The 25,862-nt window shown below is 54.4% G+C and overlaps 12 protein-coding genes across 12 annotated transcripts; 6 read left to right on the top strand and 6 right to left on the bottom strand.

Moving 5' to 3' along the window:
- Positions 1-918: 918 nt before the first annotated feature.
- Positions 919-2,127, top strand: PG997_014128 (uncharacterized protein; the record flags this gene model as incomplete). The annotated part of the gene is made up of 2 exons (XM_066818442.1): positions 919-1,887; positions 1,972-2,127. 2 exons carry the CDS (start codon positions 919-921, stop codon positions 2,125-2,127), a joined length of 1,125 nt encoding a protein of 374 aa, XP_066664134.1.
- A 658-nt stretch (positions 2,128-2,785) lies between these two features.
- PG997_014127 (putative general amino acid permease) lies at positions 2,786-4,551 on the top strand (the record flags this gene model as incomplete). The annotated part of the gene is made up of 5 exons (XM_066818441.1): positions 2,786-2,825; positions 2,869-3,137; positions 3,215-4,147; positions 4,215-4,433; positions 4,516-4,551. 5 exons carry the CDS (start codon positions 2,786-2,788, stop codon positions 4,549-4,551), a joined length of 1,497 nt encoding a protein of 498 aa, XP_066664133.1.
- A 399-nt stretch (positions 4,552-4,950) lies between these two features.
- On the bottom strand, positions 4,951-5,852 carry PG997_014126 (uncharacterized protein; the record flags this gene model as incomplete). Its single annotated transcript, XM_066818440.1, has 3 exons — positions 4,951-5,130; positions 5,173-5,462; positions 5,654-5,852. The coding sequence occupies 3 exons, from the start codon at positions 5,850-5,852 to the stop codon at positions 4,951-4,953; spliced, it is 669 nt and encodes a 222-aa protein (XP_066664132.1).
- Positions 5,853-6,336: 484 nt separating this feature from the next.
- On the bottom strand, positions 6,337-7,951 carry PG997_014125 (uncharacterized protein; the record flags this gene model as incomplete). Its single annotated transcript, XM_066818439.1, has 2 exons — positions 6,337-7,607; positions 7,684-7,951. The coding sequence occupies 2 exons, from the start codon at positions 7,949-7,951 to the stop codon at positions 6,337-6,339; spliced, it is 1,539 nt and encodes a 512-aa protein (XP_066664131.1).
- Positions 7,952-9,870: 1,919 nt separating this feature from the next.
- PG997_014124 (uncharacterized protein) lies at positions 9,871-11,244 on the top strand (the record flags this gene model as incomplete). Its single annotated transcript, XM_066818438.1, has 2 exons — positions 9,871-10,959; positions 11,236-11,244. The coding sequence occupies 2 exons, from the start codon at positions 9,871-9,873 to the stop codon at positions 11,242-11,244; spliced, it is 1,098 nt and encodes a 365-aa protein (XP_066664130.1).
- Positions 11,245-12,271: 1,027 nt separating this feature from the next.
- Positions 12,272-12,838, top strand: PG997_014123 (uncharacterized protein; the record flags this gene model as incomplete). Its single annotated transcript, XM_066818437.1, has 1 exon — positions 12,272-12,838. One exon carries the CDS (start codon positions 12,272-12,274, stop codon positions 12,836-12,838), a length of 567 nt encoding a protein of 188 aa, XP_066664129.1.
- A 323-nt stretch (positions 12,839-13,161) lies between these two features.
- PG997_014122 (uncharacterized protein) lies at positions 13,162-13,717 on the bottom strand (the record flags this gene model as incomplete). The annotated part of the gene is made up of 2 exons (XM_066818436.1): positions 13,162-13,403; positions 13,483-13,717. 2 exons carry the CDS (start codon positions 13,715-13,717, stop codon positions 13,162-13,164), a joined length of 477 nt encoding a protein of 158 aa, XP_066664128.1.
- Positions 13,718-14,511: 794 nt separating this feature from the next.
- On the bottom strand, positions 14,512-20,325 carry PG997_014121 (uncharacterized protein; the record flags this gene model as incomplete). Its single annotated transcript, XM_066818435.1, has 7 exons — positions 14,512-15,778; positions 15,891-17,620; positions 17,675-18,449; positions 18,512-19,294; positions 19,414-19,923; positions 19,973-20,098; positions 20,138-20,325. The coding sequence occupies 7 exons, from the start codon at positions 20,323-20,325 to the stop codon at positions 14,512-14,514; spliced, it is 5,379 nt and encodes a 1,792-aa protein (XP_066664127.1).
- A 283-nt stretch (positions 20,326-20,608) lies between these two features.
- PG997_014120 (uncharacterized protein) lies at positions 20,609-21,541 on the bottom strand (the record flags this gene model as incomplete). Its single annotated transcript, XM_066818434.1, has 1 exon — positions 20,609-21,541. One exon carries the CDS (start codon positions 21,539-21,541, stop codon positions 20,609-20,611), a length of 933 nt encoding a protein of 310 aa, XP_066664126.1.
- A 1,365-nt stretch (positions 21,542-22,906) lies between these two features.
- Positions 22,907-23,278, bottom strand: PG997_014119 (uncharacterized protein; the record flags this gene model as incomplete). Its single annotated transcript, XM_066818433.1, has 2 exons — positions 22,907-23,174; positions 23,232-23,278. The coding sequence occupies 2 exons, from the start codon at positions 23,276-23,278 to the stop codon at positions 22,907-22,909; spliced, it is 315 nt and encodes a 104-aa protein (XP_066664125.1).
- A 495-nt stretch (positions 23,279-23,773) lies between these two features.
- Positions 23,774-24,016, top strand: PG997_014118 (uncharacterized protein; the record flags this gene model as incomplete). The annotated part of the gene is made up of 1 exon (XM_066818432.1): positions 23,774-24,016. The coding sequence occupies one exon, from the start codon at positions 23,774-23,776 to the stop codon at positions 24,014-24,016; it is 243 nt and encodes an 80-aa protein (XP_066664124.1).
- An 853-nt stretch (positions 24,017-24,869) lies between these two features.
- Positions 24,870-25,772, top strand: PG997_014117 (Free methionine-R-sulfoxide reductase; the record flags this gene model as incomplete). Its single annotated transcript, XM_066818431.1, has 2 exons — positions 24,870-25,287; positions 25,387-25,772. 2 exons carry the CDS (start codon positions 24,870-24,872, stop codon positions 25,770-25,772), a joined length of 804 nt encoding a protein of 267 aa, XP_066664123.1.
- Positions 25,773-25,862: the final 90 nt, after the last annotated feature.

The raw sequence follows: 25,862 nt of genomic DNA, 5'->3' as shown, positions 1-25,862 counted from the left end.
CGAGTTGAACCGACTTAGCATGGCGATATTCATATAATCAGTAACCAGGCCTTTCATTTCATCTCATTTTGCTCCCGTCCGTCTTTGCATAGCTGTTTATCTCCTTGGATAGCTCAAATGACAGCCGCCAAACCTGACTTGCGTAATAGTATTCTTTAGCAATACCATGTTGCTGGACTTGGCAATTCGATAGACACGTAAGGGGTCGTCAGTCATTCCACTCTTAGGATAGAATCGATGTTGAGTGGTGTATCGGCCGAAAGCCCCGCCCTTGTTGACGCGGCGGTTCTGATAAAAACGGGGGTGGGTAGATTGGCCAATTGATCTGCGATCATATGTCATCTTATATCTGACTGGGTACTATGATATCCCTATGTACAGACATCTCCCTCCCGAAGCCGTTGAATGTGTAGCACAAGATGCCGTGCGTAAGATCGTGGGCTAGGTGAATCGTTTACGCGTGTAGTATTTCTCAGGATTGCAGTCGATTTAATCCCTGTGGTCGCTACCCAGTGGCGAAGGAGCTCCTGTTAATACAGTTTCAGGTGCCCACATGGGGGGGTCGGTGCCTGTTCTGGTCGCCTGGAAGCACGCGCAGGAATGCGCGCAGCGGGCAGAAGCTGCGGGTTCCGGTCCCAGGAGGGCCAAGGGGCTAGCAGCCGTCCATCCCCAGCAGCTATCTACATAGATCCTTCGGTCGCCCCTCATAAGTAGAAGAAGAAAAGAAACGAACGATACAAAGCCTTCGTTCCAACGCCCTGCCTGCCCTGGTGCCCAAATCTGAAACCGAGACCTGGCCATCCCCTCCAAAACAACCAACATACATACATACATTATTATTCACCTTCTACTTCCGTACTCGGCCGCTGCTCTTCTTTGGGACCCGAATACATACCCAGGTAAGTGCACGTACGCATCATGAGCATGAGCATGAGCCCGAACAGTGTGCGCATATTGGACGGCGGCCTCGGCACCTCATTGGAGGATCGCTACGGCGCAGTGTTTGACGACTCGACCCCGCTATGGTCGTCGCACTTGATCGTCTCCGACCCGGACACACTGCTGGCCTGCCAGAGGGACTTTGTGCAGGCCGGCGCCGACGTGCTGCTCACCGCCACCTACCAGATCTCCATCGAGGGCTTCGCGAGGACCAAAGTGCCCCAGTACCCCGACGGGATCCCCAGGTTCGTCATTGAGCGCTACCTGGCCAACGCCGTCAAGATTGCGGAGAAGGCGGCGGCGACGAAAACGAAAAATGGCGGTGCACAAAGCAGCAGCTCCAGCTCGTCAGACGCGCCGGCCAGTCTGGCCTTGAGCCTGGGCCCTTATGGGGCCTGCATGATCCCCGGCCAGGAGTATAGCGGGCGATACGATGACGAGCACAACACCGAGGAGGCCCTGTACCGGTGGCATCTCGAGCGGCTGCGCCTGTTCACCAACGTCCAGGGCCTGATGGACCGCATCACCTACGTCGCCTTCGAGACCCTGCCCCGCCTGGACGAGATCCGCGCGGTGCGGAGGGCCTTCGACGACGCGCACCTGGGCAGCAAGAAGTTTTGGATCTCGTGCGTCTTCCCGGGCGAGGCCAACCTGCTGCCGGACGGGACCACCATCGACCGTGCCGTCAAGGGGATGCTGGAGCCCCTAAGTGGCGGTGGCGGCTATGCCCAACCCTGGGGCATCGGAATCAACTGCACCAAGATGAACAAGCTTCCTAGCCTCATCCGTAGTTACGGCCAAAGTGTCCGAAACTTGACAGCGTCTCTTTCCGGATTGGGAACCGCGCCTTGCTTACTACTATACCCGGACGGAACTAAGGGCGAGGTCTACAACACGACCACCAAGAAGTGGGAGAAGCAGGCGGATACGCGAGAAGCGGACCACGAGGTGCGTTTCCTTCCCCCAAGTTTTTCTGTTATGTCCAGCTTTCGCTGCCACTCACATGCTCACTATAACCCGTGCCTGCTCTAGGAACCCTGGGCCAAGGAACTTGCCAGCATTGTGCGAACGACGCAGGACCAGGGCGTCTTCAGCTCGTTCGTGGTGGGCGGCTGCTGTAAAGCATCGGCTGTCGACATCAGCGAGCTGCGCCAGGAATTCCCAGGACCCTCTTCCTCGTGTACATGACTCGTCACGTCATATCCGTCTAATAAGATGCAAATTGCCCTTAAAACCAGACCCAACACCTCTCTCCGCCCTAGTCCCAGCTGTCCGTCTCCCAGCCGATTCCCAGCACGCCACTGCAGGGATCTCCACCCAGGCCAGGCCAATTGAGAATGTCGAGGGTAGGCCGTAGTCGTCGGAAGGCCCTTCCCACCAGGGCCTAGACCCCCTAGACCCAGCTGTCAATAGCCCAGAACCTCGTTTTTTCTTCGTCGCCTTCACGATGCCTTGCCCTGGAAGGCTGGAAACGGCGGTCGCGGGACTTTCCAGTCTACTCGTCTGCCCGTCGCCCTCCCAGGGTCCACCAAGTGTTGAAAATTCTCCAAATCGATCCTCTAGTCCCCGATCTCCGGAAATGGCCTCCCATGGGGAAACAGTAGATGCAGGGACGTGCGGCTGCGATAGCGGAACCACCGAGTAGCACATCATATCGAAGGACCTATATCCAACAAGTCTTTATAATGGCGGCCATGGGAGCTCACCACCGCCACCTTGTTGCTTTTTCTTGTGCGTACCTGCATTAGTGTGTCCTTGTCGTTGTTGTTTTCTCTCTCCCAGCAGTCTCCTAGGATAAGGTTGTGTCAGACCATCGGACGCCCTTCCTGCGGATCAAAGACTACCAATGGCTACCGTCACGACAATTTCGGGGTGCCGCCGCCGGCGTTCGAGCCCCAGCATCAGGACCATGGGATTCATCAGCATAAGGACCCCGAAAGGCGCAGCACCTCCAGCAGGAGGAGAAGGACCCCTATGCGCCGCAGCTCAACGTCGGCGGCCATGGTGGGACCCAGAGGCGGCTGAAGAACTACCAGGTGACCATGATCGGCATCACCAGCGGCATTGGTACCGGTCTCTTCATCGGTACGGGCTCGGCCTATGCCAAGGCCGGTCCCGCCGGTCTGCTGCTGGCCTTCATCATCGTCGGAGGTGTTCTTTGGTGTGTGATGCAGAGTATCGCCGAGCTGGCAACTTTGGTAAGTCCAGTCCCTTCTATACTGGCTTGATATTTATTGGTGAGGAATATGGGCACTGACCGGCGACTGCATAACAGATTCCTACGGCTGGATCCTTCCCTCACTGGGCTACCAGATTCATCGACCCCGCGGTCGGCTTCTCGCTAGCCATATCCTACGGTTACTGTTTTACGATAGCCATCGCCTCTGAATGTTCCGCCGCCGCCATCCTCGTCTCGTACTGGTCCGACATCTCGCCGGCCGTGGTCATCAGCATCTCGCTCGCCCTGATATTAGCCGTCAATCTAATGAGCGTCCGGTTCTTCGGCGAGACCGAGGTCATTACGGGCGCCATCAAGGTGACCTGTTTTATTGGTTTGCTCCTCGTCTCCATCGTCATCACGTCCGGCGGCGCGCCCAACCACGAGAAGGTCGGCTTCAAGTACTGGCACGACCCGGGCGCCTGGACCGACTTCCACGGCATCACGGGCTCGACGGGCCACTTCCTGGGCTTCCTCTCGGCCTTTGTGAATGCGAGTTTCAGTTTTATTGGTGTCGAGACCGTCGTCATCACCGCCGCCGAGGCCGTCAACCCCCACAAGACCATCCCCAGCTCCGCCCGCAACGTCACCTACCGCATCGCCATCTTCTACATCCTCGGCGCCCTGTTCATCAGTCTGATCGTCGACCCTCGCAACGCCTCTCTGACATCGGGCACCGGCAACGCCAACAGCTCGCCCTGGGTCATCGCCATCCGCGAGGCCGGCATCAGCGTCCTGCCCAGCATTGTCAACGCCTGCATCATGATCTCGGCCTGGTCCGCCGGCAACTCGTACTGCTGGGTCGGGTCTCGCATGATCGTAGCCATGACGACGGACCGCCAGCTGCCCCAGATCTTCGGCCGCACCACCAAGAACGGCGTGCCCTGGGTGGCCGTCATCGCCGCCTGGCTGTTCGGCCCGCTGGCCTACCTCAGTCTCGGCGCGGGCGGCGCCGCGCAGGCCTTCTCGTGGCTCCTCAACCTCAGCACCGTGGCCGGCCTGATCGCGTGGGCGACGCTCTGCTTTTTGCTACATCCGCTTCCACCGCGCCATGAAGGTGCAGGGCGTCAGCCGCGACACGCTGCCGTGGAAGGCGCCCTTCCAGCCCTACGCGGCCTGGATCGGCTTCATCGGTTCGTCGTTCATCGTGCTCATCACGGGCTTCCCCGTCTTCCTCAAGGGCAACTTCACGGCCTCGGGCTTCATCGCGGCCTATGTCGGCATCCCCATCTTCGTGATCCCCATCATCATCTGGAAGCTCGTCCACAAAACCAAGGTAAGCAATTTCGCATTTGACCCATGCATGGATTCGTGCGCTAATACCCAAATGTTACAGTTCATCCGAGCACGCGATGTAGACCTCTGGTCAGGTCGCCTCCCCCGAGGGTTCTTAGAGAAACCCCCTTCTTGTGCTTACGATTACACGAAAGAGAATGCAGGCATCTACTGGTGGGATGCTGCTAGATCTTTTCCGCACATGCGTTCTGAGAACTAGATCGATTGAATCACGCCACTTATGACCAGCTTAATAAATACTGTAATAGACCTTAGAACATAGACAGACATACACATTATAATCTAGGATACCCCTTCTACACGACACGAATACGCTTTTCTTCCCGAACTCCTTTCTGTGCAGTGGTCATTACGTGCCTGCCAAGTTCAGCTGCCCGCTCAGATGCTAAGATGGCAGCAGGCCACCTCGAGAGGACCTGACAAGTTGCAAACGCCAGAATCGCTGGTGTCATTGATCGAAAGCAGCATTCTTGGCCGCTGCATACCGGAGGTTAAGCTCATGATTCAGGTAACTCGTGATCCAGGTTCAGGATAGGCTCGACGAAGCCGCGGAAAGCCACCTTGGATATCCTCAATGCAGACGCCGCCGGCGCTACCTTCTCCTTCTCGTCCTCCTTCCCGTCCTCGCCACCCAGACCCTTGTCCGCAGCCCCCCGCCCCGGAAGGAACCTTGTCATCTGTCATGGTAGCAGGTATGCCGCCGTCTTTGTTGTTGACACTTGATGTTGACGTTGCGGGCTGGACGTCAGACGACGGTGTCGAGTCGCTCTCGCCCCCTTCCCCTCGAGGTTCAGGGTCCACCGCAGCCCGAACCCGCGACTATTCCGGACCTCGTAGATGGCGACGTAGGAATGCAGCATGAGCACGTTCTCCCAGCGCACATTGCCCAAGACGTTCTCCAAGACGCCCGCCGCGAGCTCCGTCTTGTGCTCGTTGCTGCCCTTGGGCCAGGGCCAGAAGGGGTGTGGCCGGCCGTGTTCCGACGAAGCCCCGCCGCGCTCAAAATGTTCTGTCAAAGTCAGGGAGTGGGTGGTTAGCGGGTTGTCAGTCAGTCAATTGGATTACCCCGCGCGCAAGCAACCACTACCCTAAGGTTATGGCTCGCAGATCCCAGCTCGGCTGTCAGGGACCTGCAGGCTGCAGTTCTACCTTCTGGCAAGCTCCCCTAATCTGCTAATCCTTTTGAAACAGTCTACTTACTGCAAAGAGCTACCGCGCCGGCGGACATGCGTGTCTTGGGCCTCGGAGGGGCGTTGAATGACTCGACCAGCGCCTGTCGAGCGGGCGGCAGCAGGAACACGGTGCCTTGGGTGCGCACCATGTTGTCGCTGGCGTTTCGGTAGGCCGTCTCCTCGGGGCTGGGCTCGGGAGACCATGGCAGCTGCAGGCTCTGGTACATTGTGTTTTGGGCTCTGGTGGGTGGCGTCTTGTTTGACGATCGAGATTGATTCCGCACAAGTGAGATTCGTACCTGGACAAAACGAATGACTGACAACGCAATTCGATAGCTAGCGAAATTGGCATTCATGTAGATATTTTGTCTTTTGTCTGCTTGCTTTCTCCTTGACGGTGAGTCAGCAGGCAGCCATCTCCGATGCAGCTACGTAGGGCTGAGCTGGGGCGGTGGTGAACATGTCGCCCCGTTTCTATCGATTTAATGGGCCCTTACAGTAAGAGTAAGTTTGATGCTGCTCCCACGGAAAGGGAAGCTATCAACAGCCAAACTTCGCGACAATCACCTCCCATGCGTTCAAATCGATGCAGCAGACTCGTGCCTGGAGGAATTTCGTTCATTGCATGTTGTTGCTATTTTTCATGATTCAATCAAGTGGTATCCCAGCCTCGCTCGCTCGCTCGCTCAATCAAAACAACCCGGCAAAACATCATGTTCGCCGCCATCTTGCACCCCACGGTTTCACCTGGGCCCCTTCGTCTATGGCCGCACTATTACCCTGACTTCCTGCATGTGTGCCAGCCCCCGCAGCGCCCGGAGCCGTTGTCGAACTTGGAGCCCCCTGTCCACCCTGTCCTCCGTGATGCACTTGTAGTGGCGCGGGAACCAAGGAGTCGTCACTTGCCAGCCGTCTTCCTTGCGCATCCGTCCCTGGCAGCTCAGCAACCGTCGCCAATTCCTCCCCTGGCGGCGCTGCCGTGATCCCATGCCCTACACCAGTAGTACCGGCCCCAACCCCAGCGCCGCCCAGAGACCCTTCGAGCTCACTGATGGCCGAGTCATCTGATGGGCGCGGCCGGTGTGCCGATTTGAGTTTCGTCGAAGGGCGTCTTCCTCCTCCTCCTCCTGCTGCTGCTGCCGTGCCTTCCCCAAGCTCACCCCGCAGCTTATGGGGCTTCGCAGGCCGGCCGTCTGCCTCCAGGATCGCGGCACCGCCCGCCATTGGCACCTTGGGCTCATTGGGCGGCATGTATGCCCCATCCTCCTCCATCCTGCTCCTTTTACTCGACGGGCTGTTATTGCGGCGTCGTCGGAGAAGCAGGAACACGAGCGCGACGAGTAGCACTCCACCCACTGCCATGCCCACACCTACCCCGATTTTGGCCCCCGTGTTGAGCCCCGATGACTCGGAGCTGGAGCTGCTACCATCGCCGTTTCCTGTGTTCGATCCCGACGCGTTGGTATCACTCGGCGAGGTGGCGGTCCTGGTGACGGTCGCCGTTACAGTACGGCCGTTCGCATCGGTAAAGGTGGTTGCTGAAGAGGAGCCAGAAGAAGAAGGTAAGCCACTTGATGAGCTCAGGGAGGGAGAGGAAGTTGATGATGATGGGGTGGTGTTCGTGCCAGCTGGTGGGCTTAACGGGGGAGGAGGGGCGACACTACTGGTCTTCTCTTCTAACGTACGTGATGTCATGGTCTCGGCTGGAGACGTTTTGGTGGCTTGGCCTCCTCCTGCCGTGGTAGGCACTGTTTTCGACAGGCTATAGCCCGGAAAGAAGCTCATGCTGTCGCCCGTGTTCTGAGGCAACGACACCAAGTTGGTCAGGGTCTTCGTGTCCTTGAAGGCCACGGTGGCTTTGGCCGTGTCGGTACAGCTGCAGTACGCCCCCGGCTGGAGCGTCGAGGGGTCGCCGCTCTGCGAGCATATGGCCCATTCGCCGTCGTCGTTGTCGCAGTACGTCAAGGCCACCCACGGTTGATCTGTTTATCCCGAGGAGACGTCAATCGGCCACTCGTCAAGAGAGCGCTTATTGCACTTGGGCATATTTGAACTCACCCACGACCTTCTTGGGACAGCTCGCGTCTTCGTACTCCGGATCACTGCAGCCGGCCCAGTAGGTAAGCATGTGGCCATATTCCCCCGGGTCGCCGTCGCCGTGGACCCCGAAGCAGGCGCCGTCGGCCAAGCAGTTGTCGCCCTTGCCGCAGCACGTCTGGTGGCCGAAGGCGTCGTTGCCGCACGGGATGAAGCTCGAGTCGAGCCTTTTGTTCGCGGCCGTGTAGCAGGTGCCATTGCTGACGCGCGGGTTCGGATCGTCGCTCATCTTGAAAAGCTGTTACCGACGACCTCTACGCATTTTCGTATGGTAATGTAATGGTGGAAGTAAAGATGAAGGGGGTGGGCAGATGGGAATGTTGGCCGACCACTGCCATGCCAAAGCCCATTTCATACCAGTAGATTGCCATTTCCCCCTTCGCTTAATCCCAGTGTGACGTTTCGAAGCCCCCTTCTGCTAATCGAGTTCATCGATGCTCAATCGATCCCCAATGACGTGGGTGGACGAGATCCCTGTAGATATCCCCAACTTATAGCCGTCTCGGTCCCACCTTGAATACCACCCTGTGGCTTCCTCTCCATTCGTTTAAGCAATTCGCAGCATCTAGCCGCCCGCTCCCCCTCCGGAGCTTTTTCCCCAGCGCCAATGAAGTTGAGAAAATACCATTACAAAACCTGTTTGGCAAGCAGGGCCAATGAACGGCCTCCATTGACTTGACCTCCAATGCTTAATATGGAACAGCCAGCCATGGCTCGGGATGGAATTTGGTCATCCGGCATTGGGGGAATATGCCTGCCGCTTTTGTGTGGGCAACAGGGAGGAACATCTCAAGATGCCAACCAATCTTTCTCCCAAAAGAACAGAACATTGTTATCGCCCTGGGCCATGAGTCAATCGAATACATTGACAATACGCTCGTACAAGATCCCTCCGTAGGTAATGTGGTTCTCAAATCGTGGCGGATGTTCGTAGATTTCAATCAGCTTAGTCAACGTCGTCGATGGATTGATTGGTCATTCTCCCGAGTCGGAAACATAACCCCGTGTAGATCAACATAACTGATTGACATGTGCTCTTAAGACCCATCATTGGAAGACACAGACATAAGCTCGGCGACCAACCCTTGAAGGGTATCATCCGATCATGGTAGCATCCATCCATAGCTGCGAGAGACAGTGCGTTGATATCTGCAAACTGCGAGCTCTGTCCCGTCCACCTCTATTAATATGATATCATCTTCGATCATAATAGTTCGACCTCGTCGCTTTCCCATTGGGTAAATTTATAACCGGGCAGGCGGCGGCATGAAGTCTCGCGAAAGTAGATGGCAAGAGCCTGAGCAATGCCATATTTGCCTTGTCCTCTCCCCAGATAAGTCAGGATCGCGAGTTTTGTTGCACGGAGCTTGATCCGAACCGCACAGATTGTGGTTGACCCCTACTTGCTTGGAACTGTCTACCCGGCCATCCGATGAAATAAAATACACCCTCAACCTCGGACACGTTGAAGTTACCGAGTTCTCCGATCAAAAGAAGTGAGGTCGTCCTTTGAGTCATCCAGATGAAACAGGCCATAAACCCAATGTTCAGCTTAATCGACGAAAGTAGCTGCGTCTCCAGCTGATCTTGATGGCCGCAGCGACTTTACCTGGTCGATTACGGCCACGATAATGCTAACGACTGAGAAGCCTCTGGATCAGATTGGTCAACAGGTCCTAGCTGTCGGACCATACTTCCTCCCTTTCCACAACCAGCTTGATTGTCCTTGCTCCGGGCCTATAGGGTGATCGGACGGTTGACGGACGGAAGCATGCGTCGTCGAGATGGAGGGGGATTCAACAGGCCAGTCTGTGTGGCCGCGTTCAGATGACTCGAGATACAGCTAGTACTGTTTTTGTACAGACGGGTGTCAGTGCGGAATCCACGAGCCCCTCACTGCAGGCACCAGCAATGAGAAGAGACACCCTTGGGCCTTGAGGCTTCTCGCGGGGACGTGACGGCTTCCTCACCTTAGGTGTATATGATATCTTTCTATATAATACGCAAGCGACACTAGCTCTAGAACACCGCGTCGTACCCTTGGTAGAGTTATAGCTCCGACACTGCACTCCTACCGATATATCCCCGGGCGCCCGAGCAAGGCTTTTGGGCGCACCTCCAACCGGCAACTGCTAAGAAAACAGCGGCATGTCGTCTCAGCTCCCCAACTTCTCTCGTACCAATCGCCCACCCGCTACGTCGGTGGCCGGCCGTAGACGCGGCCGGTACAACGATGCCACCACCTCTATACACCCATCCAGCCCTCCTCCAACATATGCGAGCGGTGCCGGGAGTCCCTTGAGTAGACACCAGCATGATACTGAAGACGACGGAGTCGGAGTCAAAGCCGCCACAACCAATGCTGCCCAGCAAGCCGCTTCGCGCTTAGGCGGCCTGGGCAGCCACGACCGGAGACCACCGCCGCCGCGAGCCAGGCTGCGGACCCCGTCCGTTTCGAACGCGAGCTCCTTCTGCCGGCGACTGCGGAACGAGTCCGCCATCCGCTTCTCGCCCGTGGACCTGGACCTCGCGCTCGTGGAGCTGGCCAGCGTGGACGAGCTGTCCCTGATCGAAAGCTACGAGAAGGAGATCTCGGCGTCGCGGCACACGTCCCTAGACGTCGCGGCGAGCGCGGCCCCGCTTTCGCACGTCTACCGGAGCAGCTCGACGCAGACCGAGATGGGGCGGCGGACCCGTCAATTGCCCGCGAGCCCAACGGCGGTAGCTACATCGGGCTCAAGCCCGGGCCACCCGGTCCGTATGCATCTATACCCTCACAGCGAGCGTGGGGAGGAAGTAAACAGCCGCGGTGGCCCCCGACCGGCTCACCCCGGGAGCGCCGGCTTGGAAGCTCCACGACCGTATTACCCCGGGGCCCTGGCTTACAAGCGCCATCATCCCCACCCTCGCCGCAGACCCAAGCAGATATCATCCGGTCCTACCACCAGCTCATGGCCACGGGCTACTTCCAAAACGGGTCCATCCACCAGTCCGTCTGTGCGGCGCCGCGCGCCGCCGCGTCCGCTACCACTGGATCTCAAGTCGCCGACGTCACCCCTGATCCACGAGATGAAATCCGACGTTGGCGGCGGCCAAGGTAGTCCTTCCACCCCGGAAGCGAAGGCGGAGGAACCGATCGGCCCCGACGACGAAATGAGCGAGCTACCGACCGGCTTCCGGTTTTATATGATTGTGGTGTCATTACTGCTTTGCGTATTTCTCATGTCCCTTGACTTGGTAAGCTGTCTCCTCTGCAAACGCCCACCTGTGAGTTAGGTGCTTATGTCGTTTGCCAGACCATTGTGGCGACTGCGATTCCCAAAATCACCGACCAGTTTGGTCTACGCGACGTGGCGTGGTACTCGTCTGGATTTTCATGACGACGGCGGGCTTCCAGAGCTCCTGGGGAAAGATATACAGATACTTCCCGCTGAAGATTGGCTTTTGAGTGCTCTTGGGTGAGTTGATTAACCCTGATATCCCAATGGTCTCGAGTTACTATTATATTAGTAGAAAGTCTAAGCTAACACCTGAGGTAGTATGTCCACCAGATCTGAATTCTTCGTGAATTGCTAACGGGGAATTTTAGGCATCTTCGAAGCGGGCAGTCTCATCTGCGGCGTCGCGCCCACCTCGGTGGCACTTGTGATTGGTCGTGCTATCGCCGGAGTCGGCGCCGGCGGTTTGTCGTCTGGTTGTTTCATCATCATTGGGTACATAGCACCGCCCGCGAAGCGACCCGTGTTCCTGGGCCTGCTCGGGGCTTCCTACGGGTATGCTCCTCTGTTTTCACCTTCTTTTCTTAGATGCATCGACACCTTGACCCCCCTGCTTGGCTATCATGCAAGTATGCCACATAATACGCGACATTGGCTGACTTCTATACAGCATCGCCAGCGTAGCCGGCCCATTACTCGGTGGCGTGCTTACAGATCGTCTGTCGTGGAGATGGTGTTTCTGTCAGTACCAACTACGAGAAGCTGCAAGGATAAGTTGGCTAACCCCCTAGCCTTAGATATTAACCTGCCCGCCGGTGGAATCTCCGCCGCTGTCATCGTCTTTTTCTTCAGGACTCCCGCAGGTGCTCGTCCCCTCCAGGCCCGACTGATCGACAAGCTGCGCCACCTCGACCTCGTCGGCGTCATGATCGTCATGGGAGCCGCCGTCTCCTTCACCCTGGCCCTGCAAGACGGCGGGACCACCAAGTCGTGGAAGGACAAGCAGGTCGTCGGCCTCCTGGCCGGGTTTGTCGGCATCGTCGCCGGGTTTGCGCTCTGGGAGACGTTCCAGAGCGAGCACGCCATGATCACGCCCCGGCTGATCCGGCAGCGCAACGTCTGGGTTCCTTCGACCATCATTTTCCTCTTGGGAGGGAGTTACTTTGTCCTTATCTACTACCTGCCCGTCTATTTCCAGGCCATTGATGGAGTCAGCCCGACCCAATCCGGCAGTAAGTTCGAAACGCAGCACGGTTAACAGAAGGAACAGACTACTAACTACTCATTCCTGGTCAACAGTTCGCAACTTACCCTTCATCCTCAGCAGCAGCATGGCCGCCGTGGCCATGGGCGGCGTCATCTCCAAGACCGGCATCGCGATGCCGTTCCTGCTCGGCGGCTGCGCCCTCGCCACAGTCGCATCGGGAATGCTGTACAACCTGGACATCGGAAGCGGCCCGGGCAAGTGGATCACCTACCAGGTGATTGCGGGCATCGGGTACGGCACGGCCTTCCAGATCCCCGTCACCATCGGCCAGGGCATGTGCAGCCCCGTCGACCTTCCCTCGGTGACGGCCATCATCCTCTTCTTCCAGATCATCGGGGGCTCGTTCCTGGTGAGCGCCGCCCAGGTCGGCTTCCTCAACATCATGAGCCGGAAGGTATTGTCGTTGGTGCCCGACCTGCCGCCGCCGTTGGTACTGGGCACGGGGGCGTCGGATCTTCGGAGGGTCTTCGGGGAGAACATTCCGCAGGTTTTGATAGGGTATATGGCGGGCATCCGGGTAAGCTTCGCCGTCGCTACTGGGGCTATTGGGCTGGGTACTCTGGCAAGTCTCTTTCTACGCCGGGAGAGATTGGATCTAGAAAAGGTCAAAGAGTCAGGAGGTGGTGTCTAGGCAGATGTGGTGGACTGTTGGTACTGACCGGATAAAATCTCCGCTCTTGACCCTAACTCAACTGATATCTTCACATTTGGTCGTCACTAATTAGAGAAAGGTTACTTATGACGTGTAGCCATTGCAGAGTCGAGATTAGCCTCTTGTCTAAATATCAAAAGCAGCAAGGATCAATGGACATTTACAACTAGAATGAACCCAGATGTACCTCGACTAACTGCCCTTATATCGCATTTCTTCCCTGACGTAGCATGCACTGGCAATGATGCCAAATATGAACCTCCCTTGAACCCCCTATTGCACACCTGTCCGGGTTGCAGTGCTCAGAACATGACCACGGCAGCCACAGCCGCACCCAAATACCGAGCCATAGGTCGAGCTGTGGTATCCGCCGCGGCTTTCAGCGTCGTGGCACCCGGCGACGCAGGACCCGCGGTGGCGGCAGCTACGGCACCCAGTTCCGTCCCAAGTATACTCGTTGCCGCCGGCAGGTCGGAGGCGGTCGTCGACGCGTACTGGTTCACTTGCCACTCGCCGCACACTTTTCCGATCGCGGTGGCGAACACTGTCGAGAAACAAAAAGTCGGGTCAGACATCAAACCCCCGACATGCTGCAAGGGAACTTCAAGACATCCATCACTCACTCGTGGTGCAATCGACGCTCACGGCGTGCTGTACGTCAACCAGGATCGGCGTCATGTGTCGGCAGAGACAATCGAACGTGGCGGAGCTGATGTCGCTGGTTGGACACCCTTCTTTCCTCATGGCGCTGGCGAGGGCGGCATGAGAGCAGCTGGGGATGTCTTCGACGTCTTGCGACAGAGACTCGAGAGCAAAGGCTTGGGCAACAAGGGCCAAGATGGCGATTGAGAGTCTCATGTTAGCGACAAGTTCAAGCTATCGTGAGACGGTCGACAATGGGTTTCGAGAAAGGCAAAGTAGGGTTTGGAGAAGCAAATCTGGGGGAAATTCGAGGCGGCGGCCAGAAATGGGCTCTTCGCAATTTTGTATCGATTCTACCGATGGCGCGTGACCTTCTCGAAAGGGCGTACTTCGAGCCGCCCGTCAGGCGCCACTGTGCGGCTGCGACAGGGGTTCCAAATGCAACAATAGCGCCAAGCCTCCTCAGTTTTGATAGGGCAACATGAATGTCTTATATCGTGCTGGCCGATTGCCCCTGACAAGGTTCCGCCGTGCCCTTCACTCCTATTGGTCTCTGCCCTGAATAGGCGCACGGCACGCGATCCTGCATGCAAGCCACACGCAGGCTGGTCTCATCCGGAAAGGGATATTTTCAGCTTTGATGTTCTAGACACTTGACCAGTGGCTTTCATCTGGGACAGGTATCCTTGGTCCAAAGTCCTTTCACGGTCGAACGTCTCCCAAGAATACCGGTCTCGTTCAAGCCGTTCCCCCCCTTTTCTTTTTTTGTCTTCTTTTGCCGTGGTCAAGACCTGTGAGTGGCAACTATCAGGTCCGAGAGTAATTGCTTGATTTATCAGCCTCGATTGCATGCTGTATGTCCGAACGTGGTTTCCACCACCACTGGGGTTTAGGGGGAACCAATCATCATATACTTGAGATTCAGTTGCTATATGTAGTTGTCCCCGCCACGTTCGTTGGCATATAAAATCGAGTACCAGCGCCTCATCAAAGTAAACAGCCTGTAACTCCTAACTCCAATCCGAAACCCCGTCTTTATGCTCATCTCGAGGCGATCTCATATCCTCTGGGTGTCGCCTGATAGTTTCCACCGGTATCAACCTGGACGGTCGACTCGCCTTGCCTCTGTCTGCTGGTGGCACCACCTTTCCTCGCATGTTGCGCCGGATCTCCATGAGCCGCTTGTAGTAGTCGAAGGATGATTCCGACGGGTCTCTCTCGTCGCTCCCCATAATGAGGTACCCGGCTCTGGTTCCACCACTCCAGGGCTTGTACGCTTCCTCCTCTCTTTCCATGGCTGCTGAAAAGCAGATCTTCGGCTGTTCAACAAAGCGGTCAACGAGGAGCCAGTGTGCTAAGCTCGACGAGGCTGTTGCAGCTACCAAAGACGATCGGCTCTGACCATCTGGTGCAACGTAGCATATGGAGGCTCCTCTCCGGACAAGGAACTTGGCTGCTGCGAAAGCACCTGCAGTGCACGCCACCATGAGCGCAGAACCCTCAGAAGAGCCTTCGTGATCGATAGTAGCACCAATATCCAAGGCATGGCCCATTCCGCGAAGATCCTGACGCAAAGTCATCAGGCACAGAGGACTCCAACCGGTACCAGGATGTAGGTTTGCGATCCTCAAGAGTTTGACTTTTCCAAGCTTTCGCTGGTATAGCCGGAAGTGGATGTGAAACAAAGGGAACTTTCCGAAAAGATAGACGCAAGGCGACCATGGGATTGGATCAGTGTCGCCGAGCCGAAGGTCATGGTTAACAAGGGTAGCAGTGAGCCCCTCCCGGGCACTCGCTTTATGAATTGCCGATATGCCATCGATATCTTTGATATGTGGATCAACGCCGAGCATGAGGGATAAGGAAAACCCTCCCAAACCCCTTCCTTCCGCTGCCAAGTGCAAAATGGATTCTCCGTTAATATTTGTCTTCTGGTAGTCGGCTTCCCGATTGACTAGAAAAGCCATTGCATCCAGATTTGATTCACGGCTGCAAATCATTATCGGCGTTTCCCCATATATATCGAGTGATTTCCACATTGAGGTTGAACAAAATTTTCCACCTGCTAAGCGTGTCTTCCACTTCCCGTGGAATAAAGGGATGATGGCCGAAGGTGGGCAGGGTTCGCCGACCGGTAGGGCATCGGCAATGTAGTCGGCTAGAATTGCTTTACTCCCGGTGTTTTCTGTGGCGTAGTAGGCAATAACAAGGATATCGACTCCTTCCACCTGCCATATCATCTTTGATGTTGTTTCCGCGTGGTTGACGTTATCCTTTCTGCGATAAGATTAGTACGTAAAAGTACAATTCAGGGAAATTCTTACACCTTCTACTGGACTCTGCTTTCATTGCATCCAACAGGGCCCGAAGCTTCTCATGAATAGCATACTTCGCAGCAGAGCATATAAGTCTGGTATCAAGAATATCGCCTCCTTGCTGGATGTACTTTGTCATAAGAATTTTGGTGGATCCAATGTCGAAGCTTGTGCAACCAAGGCAGAGCTCAACAATCGATGCACCGCCATGCTTTGCACATCCTATTTTTGTTGGACACGCCCCTTCCTCAATAAGCCATCGTGCTACAGGGCCCTGGTAGTAAGATAAAGCTAAGATGAGAAGTGAACAACCTCCGCAAGTCAAATGGCCGTCAATTAGACAGCCAAGCCTGTGTAGACGTTGACAGAGCGTGATATCCCCCTTTTGAACCGCTTTTTCAAAGAGAGGTAAAAGTCTGTGATTCGTGGATGGCGGAGGGGATGGTTGGGCAATGCCTTTGTCATTGGCTTTGGCCAAACGCCGATCGAATATTTCAACGATGTCAGGAAATCCCATGACCATTGCCAAGTACAGGGGCGATTTCCCTTGCCGGTCTTGCAGAAACTCAGCTCCCAATCCGATTAGTTCCTCAATTGCTGAAATTTTCCGTTGGTTAACAGCACTATGTAATGGTGTGAACCCGTTATCTGGCCACCGAGTATTTATGTTGAACCCATGCTGATGCATATAGCGTATGATACTGTCGTGTCCTCCCATTGCTGCCAGATGCATCGCTTGCCATGCTCGATCTGGTTGCTGTTTGAACTTTCCCGCTTTGTCATTCTGAAAAAGGAACTTCATGCAGTCCAGTTGGCCTATGAAGGCATTCAAATGAAGAAGATTAAGTGTCCATGCTTCACCGTAGCAAGCCCAAGTACACCATGAAATCCAAGATGGGTGTTCGGTAAAACTGAGAATGGGTAAGATTGACTCGAGGATACCAAGATTGCCAGTGATTACGGCAGCATGCATTGCGTTGACTCCATCGGCACCTGTTTCATCTGCTCTAGCACCATTCTTCAATAGACACAATGCAACCTTCGGCCGGCCTCTCAAGATGTGGTGGACAAGGGCTGGGACATTTCCATGACGTAGAGATGTACGCAGGTTCGGATCTGCGCCGCGGCGAATCAATTCTTCCGTCAGCCACACCGAGCGAGTGCAATGAATGAGCCCACTCTCTTCCTCAGCTGGATCTGTTGTATTCCAAGCACTCTTTGGAGCTCGATCGAGGATCAGTTGACTTTGTTCTTTGAACACATTGTACCTCTCGTCGAGTTCGGGAAAGTAGAGCAACCTTATAGAACGCAGAGCTTCACATGGCTCATGGTTTCCTGGGAAAACCCCCTTTTCCAAGAGGAGCTGGAACAAAGGGACGTGTATGGATGGGTAATAACTCGATTTTAGTAGATCGAGAGCCATGGGAGAGTCGCGAAATTGTGGCCAGTAATCCGTAACATTTATCACATCCATCAAGAATTCGGGGCTGACTGACCAGGATTCGTACGGCTTTTCAGCAGGAAGATCGAGTGCCTTTATGAGTGGTATCAGCCCGCATGCACTGCTGCTTTTCTCATGCGACTTCATGTAGCCCAGTTGTAATGCATAGCCAAGACCGGTACAGACCACCGAACACCTTTGGGTGGAGGGTGTTTCATCCTGGTGTACACATGTGACCGCATAGTTCCAAACGGACAATCCATTCTCGTCGCGACCCGTAAGGGTAGTGGGGGTTGTAAGTTGTTCGATGGCTTTTAAATATGGTATTTGTTTCTCGGCACACTGTTCATGTCCTTTGGCACCCTGGTATTGGTCGGCCTAGCTGGTTGGAGTTGAAAACCAGTGTCGTAAGTAGACTTCAACTGGTAATCTTCCATCAGCCCGTTTGTCGCAATAATCAGGGAGATGCTCCTTGAGAACCTTGATGCAGTGCGCAGTGGTTGTTCCTTTGACGTGATGCAGTGCTGTGTCACCATCGTCCGAGATGATGGGAAATCCAAGTGCTATCGGATCGCACAAGAGTGACGCTGACTTTATTCCGCCGGCCAAGGACAGCAATTTTGATCTATCCAAAGTCTCAAAATCATGTCTTGTATGAGGTTTAGAACAGAGTATCAAATTTGCAGTGTCGATGTGGCTGGATTCGATTGCCTTCATCAGAGGCAATGCACCGTCGTTATCAATCATCGCCAATGCTGTTTCAACGTCATCTGCGCTAGCCACATGCAGGGCAGCCCTCAGTATGGGGATGCTCCCATGGCTCGCCCAGTTATGCAGAGCGGTTGCACCACACGATCCGTCTCTGGACTGTATCGATGCACCTTTTTCTAAAAGATCTCGCATGAGGTCTTCAAGTTCCTGCTGTTGGGTTTCGTCAATGGTATCCTCTCTCCAGGACCACACGTGCAGGGGAGTTTGGCCCTCAAGGTCGACTGCTGTAGGCAAATAGCCAGACTCTAAGAGCTGGTGTGTTACGGTCAGCCGACCTGCAAGCCCCCTAAGCTCCACGCTGGAGCCTTCCAAGGCCCAGTGGAGTAGTATGAAGCCGCGCTGCGTATCTTGCGCATTGGATGATATTCGAGGGTCGTCTAGGTATGTCTTGAGCTTGTTGATGTCCCCCCCCCTGCTGCCCCTGCAATTCCGAGTCTCTCCAAAGCTTCGTCGTCGAGGGAGATCTGGGTGCTGACAACCGACATGTCTGATGTAAATGAAACGTCCTCGTCCATGGCCACCATCCATGCGAGGGAACAGAAAGCAAAAGCACTCGGTGAAACGTGTATAAAGCTGTTCAAAGATCTGATAAAAGCTTCCAAGCGTGTTTCCAGGGCAGATTTGACGAATCCCGGTGTACTTGGGCTATTTTCATTGGTGTATAAGTCGGTAATGTTCTGGCAGAGGGTTAGTAGCTGATCTTCAAAGATTTGGCGATCTTCGTCTGCGGGTTCGACCCCATTTCGAAATAGCGTGGAGATCATTGAGAAGTCCGCAATGGCCCCACAAGTCGCAAGTGCATTTCTCATTAACGTGGGGTTAGCTGTGAGGGCGTTAGTAGGCAGCGTGGATCTCTGTGCTTCCAGTATGCAGCAGACGGTCTTCGAGACGTCATGTGGATTCGTTTGTGCATCCGCCCTGTGGCATTGTCGAATGCAATAGGGAAGCTCCGGTAACGAGTGCAAATCTTCACCACGATGAAGGGCACCGATACTCGACACTGCACAGTTGATGAGTGTTCCCAGCTGACTCGGGAGGCCTGGGTCAGCTCCTTCACTGAGCAGCTTTTGGCAAATCTCGGAAAGTCCTAGAATAGCAGCCAGGTGCAAAGGCGTGAATCTTTCATCGTGTACAGCCAGTGTCAAATCCAAATCCGGGCTTTGGTAATTTCCCGTGGAATCCCTGCGACTTCCATCGTGCAGTCCGTGAAGCAGGTAGACTGCCCAGCCGATGAAAGCTTTTGTCTTTTGTCGATCAAAAGCCTTTCTGCAAGACCTCGTAACTCGTCATTGCAGCACCATCCTGATCGCGCGTGTTGTAACCAAGATATAGTTGCAAAATGGTATAAGGGGAAAGCACGCCTCCGGGAATCCATCTCTTCGGACCTATACTTGAATCCAGCTTCGGAAACGCCCTGGATAAAGTTCTCCAGCTGGATGTATCGAAGGCACTGAGAAGCGAACATCTCGGAGCAAAGTGATCGACTAATCCGGAAGCGATCAAGCTGTATCTGGTCGAGCCTTTCGCTCTCTAGGAATTCCCGGACCGAGAAGTGGGCAAATTCGAAATACTCCCCGTCATTTGTTTTTCGAACCAGACTGCTGCATGCTCGAGATATAGCTTCTTCGTATATGATGTCTTGCGTTGACAACGATCGCTGATCGGGACGAATTGACACCGCATGCTGGAGCATGGGAATCGAGAGGTCTTTGCTGATATAACCAACAAAATTGAGAGTCATTGCCACCAGTGACTCTTGACTTGGCCGAATGCGTCGCAGAAGCCGAACATAAGTCTCTTCGAGGTCAGGTGGTAGGGTGTCCAGTGCTTCGCGGCGGGCTCGGTCGCTATGGCATTCCCCTAAATGGTCGAGCTGGCAGGTCACCCACCGGAACCTGCTTCAAATTAGTGCCGTTCTGGATGCTGGTTGCGATTTGTACCTACATCCCGTGGGCCTTAGCGACCAACTCTCGTTGAATATCTGAAAGTAGGTCGTCATCGCCTACGCGGAGCCTTCCAGTGCGCACCCGCTCTTGTATCTCGGAAGACACATATTCAGCGACATCCTCGCTATGTGCCGCAATCTCCACGTTCTAGAAGTCGTCTAACCCAAATCGAATCTCATCTTCGTCGCGACTCAGAAGCGCGGCGCAGAGATTGTCGTGGTCATTTGCGTATGACGCCAAGGTTTCCACCACGGAGGCCGTATACTCACCGCATTCATCCAAAGCATCCACGATGATATAAACCCGATCAAACATCCTGGTCATTGTAGAAAGCACCATCGTGAGCTCCATGGTTCTTGGGGTCTTCGGCAAGCCATGCGAGGGATGCAACCGTTCATAGAAGGCCGCAAGCTCTTTGTACGCACTCTCCCTCTGCAGTGCCAACTGTGTTACAATGACACTGAGGATGGTGTTGTGACAAGGGCTTGAAGGGCTTGGATCTGATTCAGCTAATATTTGACTATGGCACTTCTAGGGTCTCTGGTTCTTTTCTCACTCAAAGTGAGGTCGAGTGTGAGGTTTATATACACGTCGTAGGGGACCTTAAGGTCCTTCCTTCCTTTATTTTCTCCCCTTAGGCGCCGTAGCCCTTCCGGAATGTAGGCCCCTGTTGGGCCGATGCTGCATGCCAGTTGGTTCTGCAGAGTGACTGTTGGATCTGCGTGTGACAGGTGTTGGGGTTCCAAGTAGCTTCTGTCTTATAATCACAGAAATAGAAGGCGACCGCTACATTCTCATTGCTACGGGCGAGAGCTGCTTCGATTATCGAGGCAGCGAGCACTGTTTTCCCGGCTCCTGTTATCCCGCTGAGCCAGAGCTTGGATCCTGGGTTCTCCAGCCAAGTCTGAAACGCTGGCAAACGAAGAAGCCAAAACCCCGTTCTGGGATGGCGGAGGCTCAGACTCATCTCGTAACTTTCTTGTGGATTGTGCTTGAGGAAGCTTTCGAGAACCTTGGTTCTCTCCGAGCTTTCTTCAATGAGGGTGGTGATCTTGCGAGTTTCCTTCACGTCAAGACGTATCTCCTCCGTCGTGTCGAGGATCTTGCGTTCGAATGAAAGACATTGTAAGAGCCCATTCATCGAGTCTGCTGACAAGGCAAGTGACATACTCTCTTTGTGGATGGAGAGTTCTGACACGTACTCCTTGATCTGCGACGTTGAGAATGGCCACTTGAGCTTTCGCTGAAATTTGTCGAGCTGGCCCGATTTCTCCAGGTCCTTGTCGGCTTTTTGAAATATCTTGTCAAGCTTAGAGAGTATGAAGCTACAAGTGTCAGCATGCTGCATCCGTAGAGACACGTCGAAAGTCTCGCCTTGGAGGGCTCTCGCAAGCCTGGCCAAACTGTTGAGGAGGCCTCCTAGATCATTGACCATGGCAGCCAACTCCTTCACCTCGTTAGGTGCATCTCTGGCAGTCTTTACGTATTTGTAGAGCCGTCCGAAAACGAGATCTGCCAACGTGACAACTCCCGCTATGCTAGCGGCGATGGAAAGGGGGTCCGCCATGGGTTGATTGACAAGAAGACACGCGGAAGGGATTCGAGAACTTGAACGGCGCGCGGCCTGAATGAACGGGAAATGAGGTTGTGGCCCCTTTACGACAAATGAAAGAAGCCCAGGGGGAGAGTATGGCGCTGCTACAGCTCCGACTGCCAAAGGAAAATCTATGGCATCGATTGTCTCAAACCGTAGACAAATGTGCCAATGCCGAATGTGAGGGGCCCAATTATTTGCAGTCATGTATCCCTTCTAGCCAGTCAACCTGCATTAACCGTACGAAAACGAGTGAGCCTGGGCAGGCTGAGGTGCTTGTCAGGCAATGTTTGCCTTGCGCCCTGTTGTGGCGGGTATCTGCAAATTGATATCAGTAAGGCTCTGCTGTTTTAGAAGTCATCAGGAATTCTTGCCCATCTGGATCAATCCAGGTCGTCAAGCCTTTCCAAGCCTTTCTGCCTTGCCATATTGCTGCCTTGGTGTAACCCCAGGACCTGCAAATCGGAAGTCGAGCCAATGCCGGAAATTGCTGCTCTGCACCAGGACCAGGACGCAAAGTATGGCGAACGCCAAACGATGCAATTGCCGTATCTTTGTAACAGATGGCTGCCAAAGAGATTCTTTCCCAAGTCGAAGTCGATGTCGATAATGATGCATTGCCCCCTCGGTGTAGTCTACGTCCTCCGCAATGGGCTGCACATGCTTCCGCTCAGCACGATAAAAATACCCCCAGCTTGTGCCAGAGGCTAGAATGTCTACACCATCACTGTATTTGTGGCGATGGGCAGTGCATGCAGTAACACTGACCTACATGCTCGAGGGAAAAACCCCAAGGCGTATTGGGGTTCCACCAGTAATGCCTACATGCACGCAATATCGAGGCGCAGATTACCCCGCAGAGGAACAGTGGCGGAGCGCCGAAGGGCCTTCAGCTTGAACAACAGTTACATGAGGAAGAATGTGTGTGCGGATGGTTCGCAGACCTTGAGGACTGTTGTGAGTAAGGGGGAAATGGCGACCCTTGTCCTAGCCCTGTCTTGCAAGTATGCCACAGTCCGCCTGCGATGGGCTTGAAAATACTCAGATACTTCGATCACTCATGGAGATGTTAAGTCTGAAGGCTTGGAGAAGTGCATGCCTCCGTCCAGGGTCTCGATGCACCAATAGCACCTAGTTCATGCCTATAAATGTCTGCAAAAGAATCTTCAACTAGCTGACCTGCTATAGATGTAACGTAACCACCAATCCTCCCCCGTCCCTACCCTAACAGCGCGACCATATACAAAGGCTTGGATTTACCTTCGTTCCTTGATTTACCTCCTATGATTCCACACGACAATACTAAGAAGGCAGAAGAGAGTCTTGGTCTACCCGATCTTAATAAGTATACAAAACGCGGTGGTCACCCCTGTTGGTGTTGCTGTTGACGGAGCCCATGTAGGACGTCTTCTTGCCGGACTTGATGATGAGGTACTCCTTGCGGTTGGCCTCGTCGCCGCAGTAGGCCGCGAACTCCACTATCGGGGTCGTGTTGATGAATTGGTGCGGGGAGCGGCCGTTGAGTAGAGCTTGTCCTTGCGGCCGTGGAACATGGGCGACTTCTGGCTCTGGATGTTGACGGCGTACTGCTGGGCGGCGGTAATGTCTTGGGAGGTGAAGATGGTGTCCTGGATATGATACGTGAGATTATCAAGCAAGGTACGAGAGGAGTGCTCGGAGAGAGACAAAGGATGGGATTATTTCAACCATGGTGGACTACTTAAGTGGATCCTTTCTGGATTGGAATGTCCATTCTACCAGGCTACAGCCATCTCAACCAATGCTTCTCGACAGAGTTTCCCCATGAGCCATGCCGTGCAATCCTTGTGGATACTGAGGTGACTGCCTTTGACACTCTCTCATACTTGGCTTATTTTCATCATGGATTAGCCGCCTGTCAGCTGGGCATAGCGGCTTTGGCGTAGTGCCGTTTGACGCGGTGGCAGACGACACAAAGTCAAAGTTACTCCACGGGGTTTAGCTCAGGCGCCACAGGGGTTGATTATTATGTAGATCTCCAGGGGGAACGAAATATAGGGGACAGCAACGATGTATATAAGGCCTGCCGTTGGTCCTCGACAGCATCAATCTTCATCTTCATCTCATCAACAATACACTCAAGATTGACACTATTGGACCTGCCCTTTAAACGTATTACTCGAAACACAGAAAGTCTTTTCAAACGAAACATTGTCAATATCCACGATGTACTCCTCCATCAAGATCGTTTCCCTCCTCTACCTCGCGGCACTCGCCCTTGCCAACCCTGCCCCCGAGGCTTTCCGTCTCGACAACGGCCAGGAGACTGTCGAAGTGGCCCTGGGAGCCCGCGACCGCGGAGCCACCCTCGAGGCTCGAGGGAACTTGGACTGCAAGGGGTCTGCCTACTGCGAACGTCTCGGCGGCAGCTGCGATGATGCCTTTCGCCAGATCATACCCGGAAAGTGAGAACTGCCTCTTTGCCCATTCAACATTCATACCTCCTAACCAAAATATGGATTGAGCTATAATATATGCTGACGAAAGACTTCGCGATATGCAGCACTTACCTCACCGGCGACAACAAGGGGGCCAGTGGTACCTGCAGCGGCACTTGTGGTGTATTTGTCAGCGGTGGCCATTGCTCGGTTCTTGGCTCACAGCTCCAGGTAAGTAAATCGTGGTATAAACGTCGGAAAATGATGGGACATAACTGATGTTTCCTTTTCATCTCGAAAGGCATCGTACGAAGCTATTCGGAACTATGGATGTTTGCACTGCGGTCGCGAGACCCTGGACAATGGCTGCATGATCAAGATCGACCGCGTCACTGGTTGCTGAATAAGGATCGTCCGGATACATGTAGTTCTACTTTCTATTCACGCTGCACTCGTTGGAGGCTTCTGGGAAGTCTGGATCAAAGGCAACAGGCGCTCGGGACCCAGTTGATTTAGAGTACACTCGTGTAGTACGCACATCAATGAATGATTTCTCTTCAAGTAACTAGAGGATGGCACAAATGACGTCGCCGTGGCGGCAGATGGTCTCACGTAAGATTGGTCAACCCCACATCATGGGCTTGACCGGCGCTTACGCTTACAGGGGAATCTGGATTCTGATCTGGATTCTGATCCGGGGTTCTGATCTGTGTAAAGAACATACTCCTGACCAATACCATAATGGTTCGTCAGCTTACATATTCGATCAAACTATATTTTCCAGTCCGACTTTCCGTCTCCGGCCGTCCTTGTCCCCCTGCATCCTTTCCAACACGGTCATCGTCATATCCCACCACAACAGAACAAGTCGACACGTTCCTATCATGGCCGCCCAGATCCCCCAAGAATGGTACGACGAGAAAGTGCAGGATTGCGCCGCGTCGCCAGTGCAATGCACCACGCTGAAAGCGTACTTTGATCAAACCATGACCGTGGACGATGCAGCCAGGATCCTGACCAAACCAGTTCACCAGGCCGCCACCGCCGCCCAAGATCGCACCGACGAAGAGGTGGACGAGCTGTGCAATCTGTGGGCCATCCTTATCGACCTGATCATCGAATGGCAAGCCGCCCACCCGCAAATCCTGCGTCTGCTGTACGCCATTACCCGGCTTCCCGCCGTGGACCGTGCCGGTAAGACGAGTCTGGGCACCTTCACCGACGATGACGCAGTGCTGCGCGAATACCAGCTCTGGGAGGATCTCCCCAGGTTTTGGAATCTGCTAAGTGGCTACTGGTTCTGTACGTAATATTACTTTTCCTTGCGCAAGGTCTTTCACATCATCCCCTCCCTTCTTCGTTACTACATGGTGTTCGAATTTTAACTGACAATAATATTAGCATATGTCGCATGGAGGAGTAAAGCTGTCCAACCCCGACAGATCACGGGTACGGGAGACAACGGGTGGACCCGCATCAACGCGTTCGCCGCGCTCGCTCTGGTCGATGACGGACCCTTCCAAGGCATGACGCTTCTGAGTAATTTGAGTCGCCAGGCCCTCGACCTGGCTGCCCAGGGCGGAGCCGCGACGGCTCACATCGATGTCCCCGTGGCAGCGTCTTGGCTTGTGTTAGCGGGCCCGGAACTGCGGAAGATCCACAAGCAACTAGAAACCCAATGGCGGCAGGCATTCGAGGAGATTTCCCAAGCCGGGAGCTTGGATGAACGGCTTCGTAATGATGCGGCGGATATGGTGGGGATGCTGTCGGGGGTTCAGAGGTCATGAAGCAACGATGGAGGCTGCTCGAGACCTCAGGAAAGGATCGTTGCATATTGAAGACAGTAAAGCGTAAAGCAAGCAAATAGAAGTCTCATA

Source organism: Apiospora hydei (genome assembly GCF_038363865.1).
Source record: "Apiospora hydei strain CBS 114990 chromosome Unknown utg000009l_segment0_segment0, whole genome shotgun sequence".
NCBI classification, from domain to species: Eukaryota; Fungi; Ascomycota; class Sordariomycetes; order Amphisphaeriales; family Apiosporaceae; genus Apiospora; species Apiospora hydei.
The sequence above is the reverse complement of the archived record's forward strand: the minus strand, read 5'-3'. Positions and strand labels throughout refer to the sequence as shown.